Source organism: Larimichthys crocea, chromosome XVIII, assembly GCF_000972845.2.
Source record: "Larimichthys crocea isolate SSNF chromosome XVIII, L_crocea_2.0, whole genome shotgun sequence".
Classification (NCBI taxonomy): Eukaryota; Metazoa; Chordata; class Actinopteri; family Sciaenidae; genus Larimichthys; species Larimichthys crocea.
In genome coordinates, this window is record NC_040028.1 from 21,613,664 (window position 1) to 21,631,704 (window position 18,041).

Below are 18,041 nucleotides of genomic sequence, written 5' to 3' on the forward strand. Positions count from 1 at the left end.
GTCCTGATTTTATATGTACTTATACCAAAGTTCAACATATTTTAGAAATACAATTATGTCCAGGTCAAATTTAGAATCCCTATTCTCACCTTCCCTTTTTTTCCACAGTTCCTCCAAGTTCTCCAACTCGTCCAGAGGTTGTATCTGTTTCCGCAAATGCCATCAACATCAAATGGGATGTGCCATATGCTGACGGTGGCAGCAAGGTGACAGGTTACTGGATTGAGAAGAAGGAGAGGAACACGATCTTGTGGGTGAGGGAGAACAAGCTGCCCTGCTTGGAAACCCATTACAAGGTGTCCAACCTGATCGAGGGCCTGGAGTACCAGTTCAGGGTGTATGCCATGAATATCGCTGGACTCAGTAAGGCTAGTGAGGCCTCCAGACCTGTGGTGGCACTCAATCCTGTTGGTAAGAGGGACATTTATCTCTTAACTTAAAACTTCTGTTCTGTCTGATGACTAATCATAATTAGTTGTTACACATGACATCTAATCAATAAAAAAAACTTCTCCTTGTTCAGATCCTCCTGGTAAACCTGAGGTGACTGACATCACCCGCTCCTCTGTGTCGCTGTGTTGGACTGTGCCATTCAACGATGGCGGCAGCAAGATCGTTGGTTATGTGGTAGAGAGAAAAGTCTACAGCACGGATGAGTGGGATGACAACCGCTGGCTCAAGTGCAACTATACCACCATCACAGAGAACTACTTCACCGTCACCAACCTGGGAGAAGGAGAGACCTTTGAGTATCGTGTCATCGCCAAGAATGCCTCTGGTGTCCACAGTGTACCCTCTGAGACCACCGGACCAGTCACATGCAAGGATGAATACTGTAAGTTGGACAGTTATAGAGTCGGTACAACTAGGCTTTTGAAATTAAAATTAAAAACTTAAACTGTAAAATTATATCTTAAAACTATTCATTTATATATTAATACATGTGTGAATAAGTAATCAAATATTATTATTTTTGCTATTGATTATATTGTAGCATCTTCACAAAAACCTCAATAGAATATAACTGTAATTTATTCAGGTAAAAACTAAACCTCTCTTCTTTGCTGCAGCTCCACCCAAAGCTGAGCTGGACAGCAAGCTCCTGGGTGAGACCGTCACAGTCACAGCTGGCTCTGACCTTGTCCTTGACGGTGCAGTGGGTGGTAAACCAGAGCCTACAGTGTACTGGGCAAAGGGAGACAAGATTTTGGATCCTGGAGAGAAATACTCACTGACCTACACCGCAACCAGAGCCATGGTTGTTATCAAGAACTGTGACAGATATGACACGGGCAGATACACCTTGACCGTTAAGAATGCCAGTGGAATCAAGACCGCCTCTGTCAGCGTCAAAGTTCTAGGTGAGCAGTCCAGACACTACTCATTGCAATCATATGATAACACCGATTGCTTAGTTGAATCCTAATTGTCAACAAAACATTAAACTAGCAGTACATAGGCGTGTCACTGATGTAACTCTTGGTTTCTGCCTTTCAGACACTCCTGGATGTCCTGCTGACAAGATTGTGATCAGCAGAGTGACTGAGGAGAAGTGTACAGTGTCCTGGAAGATTCCTCTGGAGGATGGCGGAGACATCGTCAGCCATTACATTGTGGAGCGTCGCGAAACCAGCCGCCTCAACTGGGTACTCATGGAGGCTGAATGCAAGACACTTTCATGTGTCAGCTCCAAGCTGATCAAGAACAATGAGTACATCTTCAGAGTCAGAGGTGTCAACAAGTTTGGGCCTGGAGTTCCTTTGGAGTCCGAGCCTGTCATTGCCAGGAACGCCTACAGTAAGTGGCAACATTTCGAGAAGTTTTCCTCTTCCATTGCAGAAGTAGTTGATATGGATTAGGTCATGTCATGTAAAAGAGGAAAATTGGATGATGACAATTTGTTTCAGTGTCTCTGACCTCTCCTATCCCTCTTCCCCAGCCATCCCATCTCAGCCAGGCACCCCTGAGGCTTCCGCTGTTGGTAAGGAGCATGTCATCATCGAATGGTTGAAGCCTGAGAGTGATGGAGGCAGCGAGATCAAAAACTACATAGTAGATAAACGAGAGAAGAGCAGCACCAGGTGGGAACAACTTCTGAAGAATTTAACATACAGATTTTATTCACTTACGAAAATGCTGATTATTATTGGTCCCTCCTCACAATATATTTTTTAATTCTCTGGACCAGGTGGACTCGGGTGAACAAGACTTACACCATCTATGACACCCGTCTTAAAATCACTGGCCTGCTAGAAGGAAGCGAGTACCAGTTCAGAGTGACAGCTGTCAATGCTGCTGGAGACAGTCAGCCTAGTGACGCCACTCCATACATCCTCTGCAAAGATCCCACATGTAAGAGATTTCAACTGTCTATTCACAATCTTTTGTGCCCAATAGTAATTGTGACTTTTCTTTAATTCTTGTGGTGGTATTTTCTATTTGGTTGAATGATACTGGGACAAGCAGATATACAACATATTTGTATTTATTTCCATCTACTACCAGATACCCCAGCTCCCCCATCAATGCCGCGTATCACCGACACAACCAAGCACAGTATCAGCATGACCTGGACCAGGCCCATGTATGATGGTGGCTCAGACGTCACTGGCTATGTGGTGGAGATCCTTGAGGAAGGCATTGCGCAGTGGTACCGTGCCACCGCCAAGGCTCTCAAGACTAATGAGTATGTGGCCGCCGGTCTGGCATCCAATAAGAAGTACAAATTCAGGGTAGCTGCCATCAACAGCAATGGTACTGGGGAGTTCAGTGAACCTAGCGCTGAGGTCGAGCCCCTGGAGAAAATTGGTGAGTATGTGTTAATTTCTGTGTTAGAAAATGAGTTTTACTTTTTATAACCATAATTATAGCAATAGCTATAGCTATAAGCAAACACCATGCTGGAAGGTAAAGGAAGTAAAATTCAGTTAGCAGAGACAGCTTAGTGATAGATCATTGGCAAATGCATTCCCCTCACTATGTTCTATCTGCCCCTTTAGAAATGCCCGACCTGGAGCTGGCTGACGACCTGAAGAAAACCGTGTGTCTGCGTGCTGGTGGAACTCTGCGTCTGGTAGTATTTGTCACCGGCCGGCCCGCACCGGTTATCGCCTGGAGGAAGACTGGTGTGGAGCTGCAGAGCCGCGGCTACATCGAGACCACCGAAAGTTACACCTCATTGATGGTGGAGAAGGTCAATCGCTACGACTCTGGAAAATATGTTGTGGAGGCAGAGAACCCATCCGGCAAAAAGACTGCCACCATCATAGTTAAAGTCTACGGTATGGCATCTGAAGTTTCTACAAATAACAAATACTACATTTAAAACTTTTGGGTGATGTGTTCAAAAAGGTGCATATAATAAGAACTATAGTTTCTTGCTCAGATTAATCAATTTAGTTGGTTCTTCTTTAACACACACTCATATTTTCTCTTCCTATAAATCCTGCAGATACTCCTGGACCTCCAAGTTCTGTTAAGGTAAAGGACTACACCAGGGAGTCTGTTGTGATCACCTGGGACGTCCCAAGCATTGATGGTGGTGCACACGTCAGCAACTACATCATTGAGAAGCGTGAAGCCAGCATGAAGTCATACAAGACTGTCACCACTGAGTGTAGAAAGACCTTGTTCAGGATCACGGGTCTGGAAGAAGGAGTGCAGTACTTCTTCAGAGTCCTGCCAGAGAACATCTACGGCGTCGGCGAGCCTTGTGAGACAGCTGAGGCAGTGCTGGTATGCGAGGTACCGTCTGTGCCTCTGAACTTCCAGGTGGTCGATGTCACCAAGTCCTCCGTCTCTCTGCAATGGGAGAAGCCTCTGCATGATGGCGCCAGCAGACTGACTGGCTATATCGTCGAGGCCTGCAAGGTGGGCACAGACAGGTGGAGTACCGTGGCAACAGCTAAGGCCTCAGTGTCCCATTGTACCATCCAGTCCCTGACGGAGAATGACCAGTACCTGTTCAGAATCCGAGCCACCAACAGCAGGGGAGCCAGTGAACCCATGGACACTGTCACTCCTGTCGTCATCCAGGACATCAAGGGTAAGACGTCATAGCACATTCACAAATCATCGTACAATTACTTCTGCTTACACTGTTTCCCCGTTAAAGGTTTTTGGGGTGCTTTATCCAGTCGAGGATCATGTGTGATAATGGGCTGTATGAATAGAAATGACCTGACACATACCTTTTATATATTCCAGTGATGCCCAAGATTGATATGACCAGCATCCCACAGAAGATCGTTCATGTGCACCGCGGCAAACCCATTGACCTCAACATCCCAATCAAGGCCAAACCACAGCCTGTCTGCTCCTGGTTCTTCGGTGGAGTCAAACTGAAGGACAGCCTAGACCGCATCAAGATCGACAGCAATGGCAAATATACCCACCTTGTCATCCGCGAGACCACCATCAATGACACAGGAGACTACACGCTTGAAGTGAAGAATGCCATTGGCATGGCAACCGAGGTCATCAAGGTCATCATCCTTGGTAAGGAGAATTTCTGCACAGAAATCAAAGTGCTTGTTTAAGTTTAATGTTACTGATCTGAGACTTAAAAATAATTCTGTGAACTATAACTATATGACGTAAAATGAAATTCTATTCAAAAACCACACACCTTTGTTCATTCAACCAGACAAACCTGGCATCCCAGTTGGTCCAGTGAAGATCGAGGAGACTGATGGTGTGTCAGTGACAATTAGCTGGCAGCCTCCAGAGAAGGACGGTGGTGCCAACGTCAGTGGGTACGTGGTGGAGCAGCGTGATGCCCACCGGCCAGGCTGGCTGACTGTGTCAGAGTCAGTGACCAGACCGTGCTTCAAGTTTACCAGACTCTCTGAAGGAACCGAGTATGTGTTCCGCGTTGCAGCCATGAATCGCTTTGGTATCGGCGGCTTCCTGCAGTCCGAGGTGGTGGAGTGCAAGAGCCCTAAGAGTGAGTTCTCCTTCCATCAAAAGCGTGGTCTTCCTGTTCTCTTAATGTCATTTCATTTACTTCCTCTGGTAACAAACACCATTATCACTCTAACAATTCTGTGAATCTTATCTATTAATTTATGTATTATTGAGTTCATCTACTAATCTGTCTCTTCATGTGTAGCCATTCCTGGACCTCCAAGCAGACCAGAAGTGGTTGATGTCACCCACGAGGGCATGACCCTCACTTGGCAACCACCAGAGGACAACGGTGGCTCCACCATTGCTGGTTACATAATTGAACGTAAAGAGGCCCGTTCTGACAGGTGGATGAGGATTAACAAGAATACCGTCACAATGACCAGGTATCGCTCCTCTGGCCTGATAGAGGGCCTGGAGTATGAATACCGTATTACTGCCGTCAACTCCAGAGGAGCTGGCAAACCCAGCGAGAGCTCCGCCATCACTGTTGCCATGGATCCCATCGGTACGTGTTGAAACGCTTAATGGGCTACATTCATGAAACCCTCACTACCTATTTTATATGAATCTTATCAGTGTGGAGTAATGAAACGTCTCTTTGTGTTGTCGGACAGAGCCTCCAGGTGCTCCACTTCAGGCAAGGGTCACAGATACCACCAGGACTTCAGTGTCTCTTGCCTGGTTGCCTCCTGAAGAGGTGGGTGGTTCAGTCATTACTGGTTACTTGATCGAGATGCAGAAGGTGGATCAGGTGGAATGGACACTATGCAACACCACGCCCACCAAGATGTGCGAGTACACCCTTACACACATGCCCCAGGGCGCTGAGTACAAGTTCAGGGTCATCGCCTGCAACGCTGGTGGATCTGGAGAGCCCGCTGAGATTCCTGGAGTAGTTAAAGTCCAGGAGATGCTTGGTACGGGAACAAAATCCCACAATTTATTGTTGATTTCACAGTCAAATAATAACTGTCTTTTATTTGACAAAAATCTACTCTATGTCTCTTTCAGATTATCCCGACTACGAGCTTGATAGCAAATATGAGGAGGGCTACGTGGTGCGGCAGGGTGGAGTTATCCGTCTGTCTGTGCCCATCAAGGGTAAACCTTTCCCTACATGCAAGTGGACCAAGGATGGTCATGACATCTCCCACCGGGCTATGATTGCCACCCATGATGACCTCACCGAGCTGATAATCAAAGAGGCACATAAAGACGACACCGGTACCTATGACCTGGTGCTGGAAAATAAATGTGGCAGGAAGGCTGTGTACATCAAGGTGAGCAGCTCATCTGGCAGATTTTGTTCATGCTTGACTTTAAGGATATAAAAATACTTGTATATAAAAAAAAATCTTAAAATCTGTTTGAGTGGAACTTAACATTCTTTATCTCTCTCCCATCCAGGTGAAAGTGATCGGTCGCCCTGATGCCCCAGAAGGCCCTCTGGAATTTGATGACATTCAGGTCAGATCAGTCCGGGTCAGCTGGAGGCCTCCATCAGATGATGGCGGCTCTGACATCCTGGGATACATCGTAGAAAGGCGGGAGGTACCCAAGGCTGCCTGGTGTACCGTGGACGCCCGGGTTACTGAGAACTCTCTTGTTGTGAAGGGCCTGAAGGAGAATGTGCAGTACCACTTCAAGGTCTCTGCCGAGAACCAGTTTGGCATTAGCAGAACTCTCAAGTCTGATGAGCCTGTGACGCCAAAGACACCCCTTTGTGAGTAGTGATAATTGTTGTGATTGTTCTCAACATGTAATGCAAACTCATAATGGGCACATTAGCATATAAATACATATTGAACACAGAATACATCTGTAATTCTAATGTCAATTGCTTTACCTCCAGGCCCACCAGAACCTCCCAGCAACCCACCAGAGATCATGGATGTGTATAAGTCTTCAGTGTCTCTGTCCTGGTCCCGGCCCCGAGATGATGGAGGCTCCCGTGTCACGGGATACTACGTGGAAAGGATGGAGATTTCAACAGAGAAGTGGGTCCGCCACAACAAGACCCACATCACCACCACCATGTACAACGTCACTGGTCTCATCCCCGATGCAGAGTACATGTTCAGAGTGGTGGCTCAGAACGACGTTGGGCAGAGTGAGCCTGGTCCTGCTTCAGAGTCTGTGGTCTGCAAAGATCCATTCGGTGAGTTAACATTGCTTGATGCCGATTACATTAAAAATTTGAGGTAAAAGAGAAACATGCTGAACTTGAAGGGCATTTTTTTCTATGATCCCATGTTCAAAAACTGATAGATTTTCCATCAGTTCCACAATAACTTAATAAAGTTCTATGAGTCTCCATGAGTATTAATCCCCTCTTGTCTGTTGTCTTATAGACAAACCCAGCCAACCAGGAGAGATCGACATCATCTCTATCACTAAAGACTGTATCACCATTCACTGGCTCAGGCCCGAGCATGACGGCGGCAAGGAGATTCTGGGCTATTGGATTGAGTTCAGAGAGGCTGGAGAGAGCGCCTGGAAGAAATGCAACAAGGAGCGCTCCAAGGATCGCCAGTTCACTATGGGTGGTTTGATGGAGGCTACCGAGTATGAGTTCAGAATCTTCGCAGAGAATGAGACTGGACTCAGCCGACCTCGCCGCACACCCATGGGCATCAAGACCAAACTGAGCGGTGAGCTGCTGAATTCAGATCCCATTAGATAAAATGGCCTAGCCATAGTAGCTTTGTGTGAATTTTTTTTTTAGTTAACTGACTGAAATTTAATTCATTAATGATTTTCATTTAAATCGCTGATGTTTCTGCAGTTGGTGAGGCTCCAGCTTTGAAGGAAGAGATCCAAGATGTAACCACCAAGCTTGGCGAGTCCGGCACACTGACCTGTGGCATCATTGGCAGACCTCTGCCTGAGATCAAGTGGTACCGTTATGGCAAGGAACTGATCCAGAGCCGCAAGTACAAGACGAGCTCAGATGGCCGAAACCACTCCCTTAGCATCCTGACAGATGAACAGGAAGACGAGGGCGTGTATACCTGCAGGGCCGTCAATGAAGCTGGGGAGATCGAGACCAGTGGCAAACTGCGCCTGCAGGCTGCACCCCAGTTCCACCCAGGCTTCCCTCTGAAAGAGAAGTACTTCGCTGGAGCTGGCACCAGCCTCCGCCTTCATGTTGTCTACATTGGCCGTCCCATCCCCCAGATCATGTGGTTCTATGGCAAGAAGCCGCTGAATGCATCAGAAAATGTCATTATTGAAAACACTGAAAGCTATACCCACCTGGTGGTGAGGAATGTCCAGAGGAAGACCAACGCTGGCCGCTACAAAGTGCAGCTCAGCAATACATTTGGAACCATCGACACCGTGCTTCGTGTTGAAATCCAAGGTATGACCAGACTACTGCAAAACTTTAAACTTATCTTAAAGGTTGAAAATCAAGGTCAACAATGGAAATCCCTTTAACATACAACAATTTAGAGATAATTAGATGTGATATTTAAAGATATAAAGAGATCTGTTACTCATTATCCTTTGTTTTCCTAGATAAACCTTGCATCCCTGAGGGCCCTGTTGTTGTTGATGCCCTGCTGAAGAGCTCAGTTATCATAAGCTGGAAGGTTCCCAAGGATGATGGAGGCTCTATGATCACCAACTACATTGTGGAGAAGCGTGAGGCCAAAGAAGGCGAGCAGTGGTGCCTGGTGTCTTCCTCTGTTTCTGGAACCACGTGTCGCGTCCCCAACCTGATAGAGAACGCTGGCTATTACTTCAGAGTCTCTGCCCAGAACCAGTATGGAGTCAGTGAGCCTCTGGAGATCCCATCAGTGGTCATCATCAAGAGTCCATTTGGTAACACTATTCATATTTCTTTTTGCTTCATTGCAGAATGGCAATCCCAATATGTAGAGCACTACACTAACATTCCCTGTTTATTTTGCAGAAAAACCTGGCATCCCACAGCAGCCCTTCTTCATCAGCTCTACCAAGGACTCCTGCGTTGTCTGCTGGAAGCCTCCAAGCAGCGACGGTGGAGCTAAAATCACCAGCTACTACCTGGAGAAACGTGAGAAGAAGCAGAACAAGTGGATGTCAGTGACCAGTAAGAAGTTTGTGGAGACCAACTTCGAGGTCAAGGGCTTGATTGAGGGCTTTGAATACGAGTTCCGTGTCAAGTGTGAGAACATGGGTGGCGAGAGTGACTGGAGTGAGATCTCTGAACCCATCATCCCCAAGTCCGAACAGTCTCCTCGTGCTCCCGTGTTCAGGGAGGAGATCAGGGACATGACCGTCAAATACCAGGCCAATGCCACCTTTGTCACTAAGGTAAGTTATTTAAACTACTACAAAGGTCTAAATGTGTCAAAGCTACTAGTGATTGTACTGGATTAGATGATACAGTCTTTGTCCTAAAGCTTGGCCAAACATAAGACTGATATCAAGATGCTCTCTAAAGGCTTTCCTTCACAATCTATCTTTAATTTTTAAGCAAATTATTTAACTCAGTTATTTGTCCCATGTCAAGGTGGTGGGACATCCCAAGCCGACAGTGAAATGGTACCGCAGTGGAAAGGAGATCCTGGCAGATGGAACCAAGATCAAAGCCCAGGAGTTCAAGGGAGGCTATTACCAGCTGGTCATCACTACCGCCGATGAGAATGATGCAGCAGTTTACCAAGTCAGAGCAACCAACTCCTCTGGATCCATCTCTACAACAGCCAACCTGGAGGTGGAAGGTAATGATATTATTTTTGTATTGCAAAAAAAATGTCATTTATGTTATCTTAAAAATACTAACCTCTGCAGGTGTTATCATTTAATCAGAAATCAGAATAAATATCAAACATGTATTTCATCATTTTAATTTCAGTTCCTGCTAAGATCCACCTTCCCAAGGAGCTCCAGGGAATGGGAGCAGTCCACGCTGTCCGTGGTGATCACATCACCATCAAGATCCCCATCTCTGGCAAGCCCGAGCCAGCAGTCACTTGGCAGAAGGGCCAGGAGATCCTCTCTAACTCTCCTTATCACCAAGTCATCACCACCAGGTCTTTCACTTCCCTGGTCTTCCAGAGGGGAATGGAAAGGAAGGATACTGGCTACTACATTATTATAGCAAAGAACAGGTTTGGAACAGACAAGCAAACCATTGAAGTTAATGTGGCTGACATACCCGAAGCTCCAAAGGGACTTGTTGTCAGCGACATTGGTCGGGACTCCATTACCTTCACCTGGGAGCCCCCTGCAAATGATGGTGGAAGTGAAATCATTAGCTACATTGTGGAGAAGTGTCCCACCACTGCTGATAGGTGGATCCGTGCTGGACAGACCACTGACTGCAGCATCACCATCATCAACATATTTGGAAAGACCAAGTACCAGTTCCGTGTCATTGCCGAAAATCAGTTTGGCCTGAGTGCTCCTTCTGCACCAACTGAGCCCATCACCACAAAGGAAGACACGTCTGTCATTAGGAACTATGACGAGGAAGTTGACGAAGCCAGAGAGGTCACCAAAGAGGAGGCTCTGTTCTACAAGGTGAAGGAGCTGTCCTCCAAGTATGTCATCTCTGAGGAACTTTCTCGCTGCCAGTTTGGAGTTGTTCACCGCTGTGTGGAGATCGCCACAAAGAAGACCTTCATGGCCAAGTTCATCAAGGTCAGAGGAACTGACCGTGAGTTGGTTCTCAGGGAGATTGAGGCCCTCAACGTAGCAAGGCACAAGAATATCATCTACCTACATGAATACTTTGAAAGCATGGAGGAGATCATCCTGATCTTTGAATTCATTTCTGGCGTTGACATCTTCGAGCGCCTTGGCACCTTCAACTTTGAGCTTACAGAGCAGGAAATCGTCCACTACCTGAGACAAGTCTGCTCTGCCCTCAAGTTCTTGCATAGCAACAACTTTGGCCACTTTGATATCCGCCCAGACAACATTGTTTACGCAACAAGGAGAAGCACCAACATAAAGATTATTGAGATGGGCCAGGCTAGACTGCTGGTGCCAGGAGAAAACATCAGAATGCTGTTCTCAGCTCCAGAGTACTGTGCCCCTGAGATCCACCGTCATGACCTTGTCACAACAGCTACTGATATGTGGTCTGTTGGTGTAATGGCCTACGTTCTGCTGAGTGGCCTTAATCCATTTGCAGCAGAGTCTACTACAAAGATGATTGAAAACATCTCCAACTGCGAGTACGTCTTTGACAGAGAAGCATTTAAGGACACCAGCTTGGAGGCTATGGACTTTGTGGATAGACTTCTAGTCAAAGACAGGAAGCTCCGTATGACAGCCCATGAGGCTCTGGAGCATCCATGGCTCAAGATGAAGATTGAGAACATCAGCAACAAGATCATTAAGACATTAAGACACAGAAGGTACTACCAGACTCTGGTGAAGAGGGTAGATACTATTGTATCATCAGCTCGTGTGGCCTATGGTGGCGCCTTCAAGAACCAGAGAGGATTGGCTGTGGGTAAAGTGAAGATTGGAACCGAGTACCGTGGACTCCGCACTGGTCCAGTCATGCATAGCTCAGCTGAGGAAGGTGGCTATGTCAGATTCACTTGTAGCATCACCAACTATGACAAGACTACACAGGTGTCATGGTACTTTGGCAACCGTCAGCTGCACCCAAGCCCCAAGTATGAAATCACTTACAGTAATGGTTTTGCCAGCATCTATGTAAAGGACATTGAAGAGAGTGATAATGGCGTGTACAGATGCAAGGTGGTAAGTGATGATGGAGAGGATAGTGCTTATGGAGAGCTCTTTGTTGAGACGGTGAGGAGCATCAGAGAGCACTACATCAGTCGCTCCATCAGGAAACTGAGGAGGAAAGTCGACAAATCTAAACTCCTGCAGAGACCACCAGAGTTCACTTTGCCTCTCTACAATCGTGCCGCCTACATTGGAGAAGATGTTCGCTTTGGTGTCACTATTACAGTACACCCAGAGCCTCTTGTAGCATGGCTTAAGAATGGAGAGAGAATCAAGCCAGGTGATGATGACAGCAAGTACACCTTCACCAGTGATAAGGGTCTGTACCAGCTGATGATCCACAACCTGGACATAAGTGATGATGCAGAATATACCGTCATGGCCCACAACAAGTTTGGAGAAGACAGCTGCAAGGCCCGTCTCACTGTGACGCCCCATCCTGTGTCGGAGGAAACTATGAGGCCCATGTTCAAACGCCTGCTGACTAATGTTGAGTGTGTTGAAGGAAATAGCGTCCGCTTTGAGCTCAGAGTCTCTGGAATCCCAAATCCTACTCTGAAATGGGAGAAGGATGGTCGTCCACTGCAGTTTGGTCATAAGGTTGTTGTCATACAGGAGGACATGGACTACCATGTCCTGCATATCAGAGAGACTCTGCTTGAGGACTCCGGTGTGTACAAGGTCACTGCAACCAACTCTGCTGGCTCTGCAAGCTGCCAGGCTACACTGAGGGTGGACCGCCTTACCTACACAAGGAGAGAGTATAAGAGTGAGGAGGAGAAACACAGACATGTACAGAAACAAATTGAAAAGACAAACAAGATGGCTCAGCAAATTGCTGCCACTGAGGAGCTCGTACCCCTCAACCCCACAGCTCAGGAGGCTCTCAAATTTGCTGCAGAGATTTACAAACCTGCAGTGAGCACAAAGAATGTCGAAGGCGAGTTTGACATCACAGTGGAGAAGTCCGAGACCAAGAAGCTGGAGGAGGAGAGGAGGATCTTTATGCCATATGAGATACCCGAACCAGTGGTTCATGATCCCAGAGCTCTGGATGAGGACAAAGCCATCAAACAGTTTGTGCCTCTCTCTGACATGAAGTGGTACAGGAAGCTGAGAGACCAGTATGAGGTTCCAGAAAGGATGGAGAGGATTGTACAGAAGAGGCAGAGACGTATTCGCCTTTCCAGATGGGAGCAGTTCTATGTCATGCCCCTCCCAAGAATCACCGACCAGTACAGGCCAAGATGGCGTATTCCAAATCTCACTCTGGATGATCTGGAGACTGTCAGGCCCGCCCGCCGTTCACCCTCTCCTGAGTCCGAGGTCTCCTTCAGATCCAGGAGGAGATCACTGGGAGATCTCAGTGATGAGGACCTGCTGCCTGTGGATGACTACCTTTCCACGAGGAGAACAGAGGAGGAAAAAATGATGCTGGAGGATGAACTTGAGCTCGGCTTTTCTGCCTCTCCTACCGGCAGCCCAGTCCGCATGGAGCGCCGTGTCATGGAACGTGAAGAGAGGAGGCAGGAAGTCCGGCACGAGGCTGTTGAGGTTTCTGAAACCAAGAAGAAACGTACTGTTTCTCAGTTTATGAGGAGGCGAAGATCCCTGTCTCCCACATACATCGAGCTGATGCGTCCAGTCTCAGAGCTGATCAGACCAACACGTGCCAAGCCTCCTGTGGAAGAAGGGGATGTAGAGGTTGTAGCGAGGAGGTCCCCCACACCCGAGAGGACCCGTCCTCGTTCTCCCAGCCCCATCAGGTCTGTTGAGAGGACGTCCCGCTCTTCCTCTAGGTTTGAGCGGTCTGCCCGCTTCGACATCATGTCCCGCTATGAGGCTAGAAAGGCTGCTCTGAAGTCTGAGAGGAAATATCAGGTGGCTAGCCAGACTCCTTTCAGCCTGGACCATGTTCCCCGTGTGACCGTCAGGATGCGCTCTCATCGCATACCAATTGGCCAAGACACCAAATTCACCTTGAACATTCAAGCCAAGCCAGAGGCCGAAGTCAAGTGGTTCCACAATGGAAGTGAAATCTCTGAAAGCAGTGAGAAATACATCTTCATCAACATGAGCGGTGTTTTGTCCATCACTATTTTGGACTGCCAGGACGAGGACAGTGGCACGTACCGCTGTGTGTGCTCCAACTCCAAGGGAGAGGCTTCCGATTATGCCACACTTGATGTGTCAGGCGGCGGCTACACGACCTTCTCCTCTCGCCGCAGGGATGAGGATGCTCCCAAAGGATATGTCCCTGAAGTCACTCGTATCGACCACTACCACACCACCCACTTCAAAGCTGGCTATGCTTCTGAGACCCGCCTCGAAGTAGAAGAGAGCAAGTCCAAGCTAACTGAGACGCATGAGGTCGCCACACGAGAAAGATACGCTGCCTCCTCTGAGAGGTATTCTTCAGCTGAGAGATACTCCTCGGCTGAGAGATACTCCTCAGCTGAGAGGTATGAATCATCTATCAAGTGTGCCTCTGCTGATTACCTGTCATCTAGTTCCTCCTACTCATCTGACAAGTTTGCTCTGACTGGTAAGCTCACAACATCTGAAGCTAAACTCAAGGCATCTGCTGCTGTTGTTGAGGAAGTTGCTGTCCAAAAGGTGAAGCCTTCTCTTCCTGCCAGAATCCTCACCAAGCCCCAGTCTGTGACAGTAGCAGAGGGAGAGACAGCTCGATTCTCCTGTGATATAGATGGTGATCCTGCACCCACTGTAACATGGATGCATGAGAGCAGAACCATTACCTCATCTCACCATGTCAAGGTCACTACCACTCAGTACAAATCCAGCCTGGAGATCTCCTCTGTGACAACCTCCAATGAGGGAAGTTACACAGTGGTGGTTGAGAACTCAGCAGGCAGACAAGAGGCTCAGTTCACTTTGACCATCCGCAGACCAGTTCCCAAAGAGGAAGTCAAGACAGTCAAATCCCCTGAACCATCCGTAAAGTCACCCACTCCCAGTGTGACACCTGCTCCCTCTGTAACTTCCCCTGTCCCCAGCGTAAAGTCGCCTGAGCCTTCTAAATCCCCAGCTCCAGGTGTGAAGTCACAAACACCGAGTGTGAAGTCTCCTGAACCAGAGGGAATTAAAACTCCTGCAGGTGTAAAGTCTCCTGAGCCAGCTGCACCCTCTCCAGCACCCAGCTTAAAATCACCAGCTCCAGGTGTCAAATCTCCTGAACCTGAGGGAGTGAAGTCACCACGGGGTTTGAAATCTCCTGAACCCAGACTGAAGTCTCCAACACCATTAAAATCTCCAGCGGGAGTGAAGACACCTGAACCCGAAGAAGTAAAATCACCTCGAGGTATCAAATCTCCAGAGCCTGCAGGGATCAAAACACCAAGAGGGTTGAAGTCACCAGAACCTGCTGGAATCAAAACACCAAAAGGCATCAAGTCCCCAGAACCTACAGGACTCAAATCACCACCAAGGATGAAGTCTCCTCCTCCCATCTTCGGCCAAAAGAGGGTTGTGTCCCCACCAATCCCAAAACCTCCCAAAGTCCTGAGTCAGTTAACAGCCGAGGCCTGTGAGAGCTCTGTGAGGATGTCCTGCGTCTGCGAGAGCAGCGTCAGGGAGGTGGTGTGGTACGTCAACGGGAGGAGGCTTTCGCAAAGCAGCCACTTTGAGATGCACTACTCTGAGGGCTCCTGCAGCCTTCTGATCCACGATTTGGCAGACAGTGATCAAGGAGAGTACATCTGTGAGATGACATCAGATGGGGGGGTATCCAAATCCTCCTTCTCCTTCACTGGACAGGTGTTCCAGTCCATACGCATGAAGATCACAGCCTACCGCGAGCAGCAACTGGCCGTTAAAGGTGAGCATCAAGTTCATGCTAATTAAATTGCTCATTTTAAATCATTCTGAAAGTTTAAGTTCTTACTGTTTCCATCTCTACCCCCACCAGGATCAATGATGATGAGTCAGAAGGAGTCATCATCATCCATGAGCTCTTCCATGATGATGAAGAAAGAAATGCATGCAATGGAGGAGTCGTCCTCCTTCTCCTCCCAGCAGGCAATGATGTCCTCCATGATGGAGTCCAGCTCTTTCAGCAGTATGGCAGCCGAGATGAAGTTTGAGACCATGTCCATGTCCAGCATGTCCTCAGTGACATCTGAGACGTACGCCATGAGCTCGAGCAGTCTCACGGAGGGATCCTCGTTCAGAGCAATCGGTAAGAAGCTTTTGGTCGGGGTGTGGTTTAGCTCAGTTGGTAGAGCGTCCGCCCCGTGTACAAAGGCTCAGTCCTTGGCACGGCAGCCCGGGGTTCGAGTCCGACTGTGGCTCTTTCCTTCATGTCATCCCCAGTCTCTCTCTCCCCACATTCCTGTCAGTCTTCAGGTGTCTCTATCAAATAAAGCTTAAAAAGGCCAAACGAATATATATCTTTATCTATCTTCTTTTGTACCTGAAATTGAAAATGATGTGTATGCTACCTGTTTCCAGGTTCGGCTCCCAGGATCGAGGCTCTGCCAGAAGACATCAGCATCGAGCCGGGCAAAATCCTGACGGTGGCCTGTGCCTTCTCCGGCGATGCCAAACACATTGAGTGGTCCCGCAGCGGCAGAACCATCGAGGTCACGGCCGGTGGACGCTTCCACATCGAGACCACGGAGGACCTGACTACCCTCATCATCACTGGGGTAAAGGAGGAAGACGCTGGAACTTACACCCTCAAACTATCCAACGAGCTCGGATCCGATACAGCGACTGTTCACATTAGCATTCGATCAGTGTAAAAAAAAAAAAAATCTAATCTTGCGATCTTCCCCTTTTCCCTACTTCCATGCCTTTTTATTTATTAATTGAGCGAAATAATCTACTTGATAAAGATCTGGATTTCTGTTCTTGTAAATATGAACTATTTTTGTACCAATCTTGACATTAATTTATGCCAAACTAGACTAAAGTCTAAAGTTGTTATAAAATGTGCCATATTGGATAACTATGACTTAGGATTTTTGATCCATTTTTCTGTGACATGTACATAATGTATATAGCCGAATTTAACGGTTATGGGAAATGTATGCATTGTTATTTATGACAATAATATTAACTGAAACTAAATGAAACTAAATGTGGTTTAACAGGAGAAAGTTTCACCTGGAACGAATACCCTGTCAAACTTAGAAACTAAACTCTGTGCCTCAACGATAAGTTGAAGTCTTAAGATTGCCTCAACAGGTAGAGAGGCTCCCTGTTGATGTTAACTCAATCAGAGACAGAACTATGAATGCACTGCTGGAGAGTGAGAGCAGTGCTGTTGCATTGTAAACAAGAGCGTGAGATCCTGAGTGCTGTTTGCATTTACCCTCATGTAAGCAGGACGACTGGACCTCGCGCTCTGACTGATTATGTCATACCGCCATTTCGATGACATGCTCACAGTGCGAGCGGCCTGCACTCCCTGAGCACAAGCGTTTCTTTTTTGTTTTGTGCTCCGCTTCTGGCAAACGACCACTCGCTTGACTCTTCAGTCGTACCATCAACCTGGCCAATCACGTTTAAAAAAAGAGTCCATCCTGTGCTCGTTTGCAGAGGCGGAGCTGTCTCTTGGAGGTCTGCAGTGTGTTTGTGTGTTAGCTTTTAGAAGTTCACCTGTCAGTCAAGCTGGGCGCCGCCAAGCAGATGCAGCCGTAACAAACCGCCGCTGCGTTCAACGATGACGGAAAGAAGCGTGGGCTTGCGTGTTGCTCAGCACTTTGGTTTGATGGAAGTTAGAGTTGTTAGCCTTGAATATTTTCGCAGCCTCCTTGAGTTTTTCTCCAATTATTGATTTAATAAAGCATGATTATCAGCACTATGCACAGTCTCTGCTGTGGTTATTTGAGTCCAAATGCTTCTGTTTTATTTGAAGATGACACATGAAGTTTGATGTTTATTAATGATAAACGTGATGCTGAATATTCTTTTCTTCATTTTTGCAGTATCACGGTCTGATCAAATTTACAGTCTGATCTTTGTAAACTTATGGATCTCCACTAAAATTCTGTGGATTTGAATATTTTGATAAAATAACAAGAGGTCTATATGGAAAGTATCTTTAGAGCTCTATCATGAGATAACTTCTGTAACTTCTGAAGTTCAAAATCTCATTTCTCATTAAGCACAGACAGCAAACAAACGCTCGCTCAGAGCTGATGCCTGTGAGACACTTGGACCTCATTAGTTACTCCTGAATCTCTGTAGACAGGAAGGCTGTTCACACCTCCATGAACCTCTGAGGTATCTCTGCAGTCAGAGGTGTTGGAAAAACACGCTTCAGCATGAACATCAACATGTGATGCAATCATTGCAGCAGACGCGGCTATCAGGACTTTTAGTGTTGATGTACAGAATCAAAACCAACAAAACTTTCAGTGTCATCCTGATACGTAGTCATGTTCATGCATTATCCCACACATACATAACTG

At 47.2% G+C, this 18,041-nt stretch overlaps 1 protein-coding gene across 1 annotated transcript in view; it reads left to right on the forward strand.

Moving 5' to 3' along the window:
* The window catches only part of LOC104936443 (titin), a 195,555-nt gene extending 178,122 nt beyond the window's left edge, over positions 1-17,433 (forward strand). The window contains exons 227-250 of the mRNA XM_027290741.1: positions 109-411; positions 524-835; positions 1,071-1,361; positions 1,498-1,797; positions 1,940-2,081; positions 2,189-2,352; positions 2,506-2,808; positions 3,000-3,281; positions 3,452-4,045; positions 4,207-4,497; positions 4,646-4,945; positions 5,111-5,413; positions 5,523-5,825; positions 5,920-6,188; positions 6,316-6,631; positions 6,761-7,066; positions 7,260-7,559; positions 7,694-8,269; positions 8,428-8,733; positions 8,825-9,207; positions 9,407-9,617; positions 9,752-15,442; positions 15,533-15,802; positions 16,075-17,433. Of these exons, the coding sequence (XP_027146542.1) occupies positions 109-411; positions 524-835; positions 1,071-1,361; positions 1,498-1,797; positions 1,940-2,081; positions 2,189-2,352; positions 2,506-2,808; positions 3,000-3,281; positions 3,452-4,045; positions 4,207-4,497; positions 4,646-4,945; positions 5,111-5,413; positions 5,523-5,825; positions 5,920-6,188; positions 6,316-6,631; positions 6,761-7,066; positions 7,260-7,559; positions 7,694-8,269; positions 8,428-8,733; positions 8,825-9,207; positions 9,407-9,617; positions 9,752-15,442; positions 15,533-15,802; positions 16,075-16,367 (12,809 nt within the window). The 3' untranslated portion in view covers positions 16,368-17,433. The remainder of the gene's footprint in view (positions 1-108; positions 412-523; positions 836-1,070; positions 1,362-1,497; positions 1,798-1,939; positions 2,082-2,188; positions 2,353-2,505; positions 2,809-2,999; positions 3,282-3,451; positions 4,046-4,206; positions 4,498-4,645; positions 4,946-5,110; positions 5,414-5,522; positions 5,826-5,919; positions 6,189-6,315; positions 6,632-6,760; positions 7,067-7,259; positions 7,560-7,693; positions 8,270-8,427; positions 8,734-8,824; positions 9,208-9,406; positions 9,618-9,751; positions 15,443-15,532; positions 15,803-16,074) is intronic.
* The last annotated feature ends 608 nt before the right edge of the window (positions 17,434-18,041 follow it).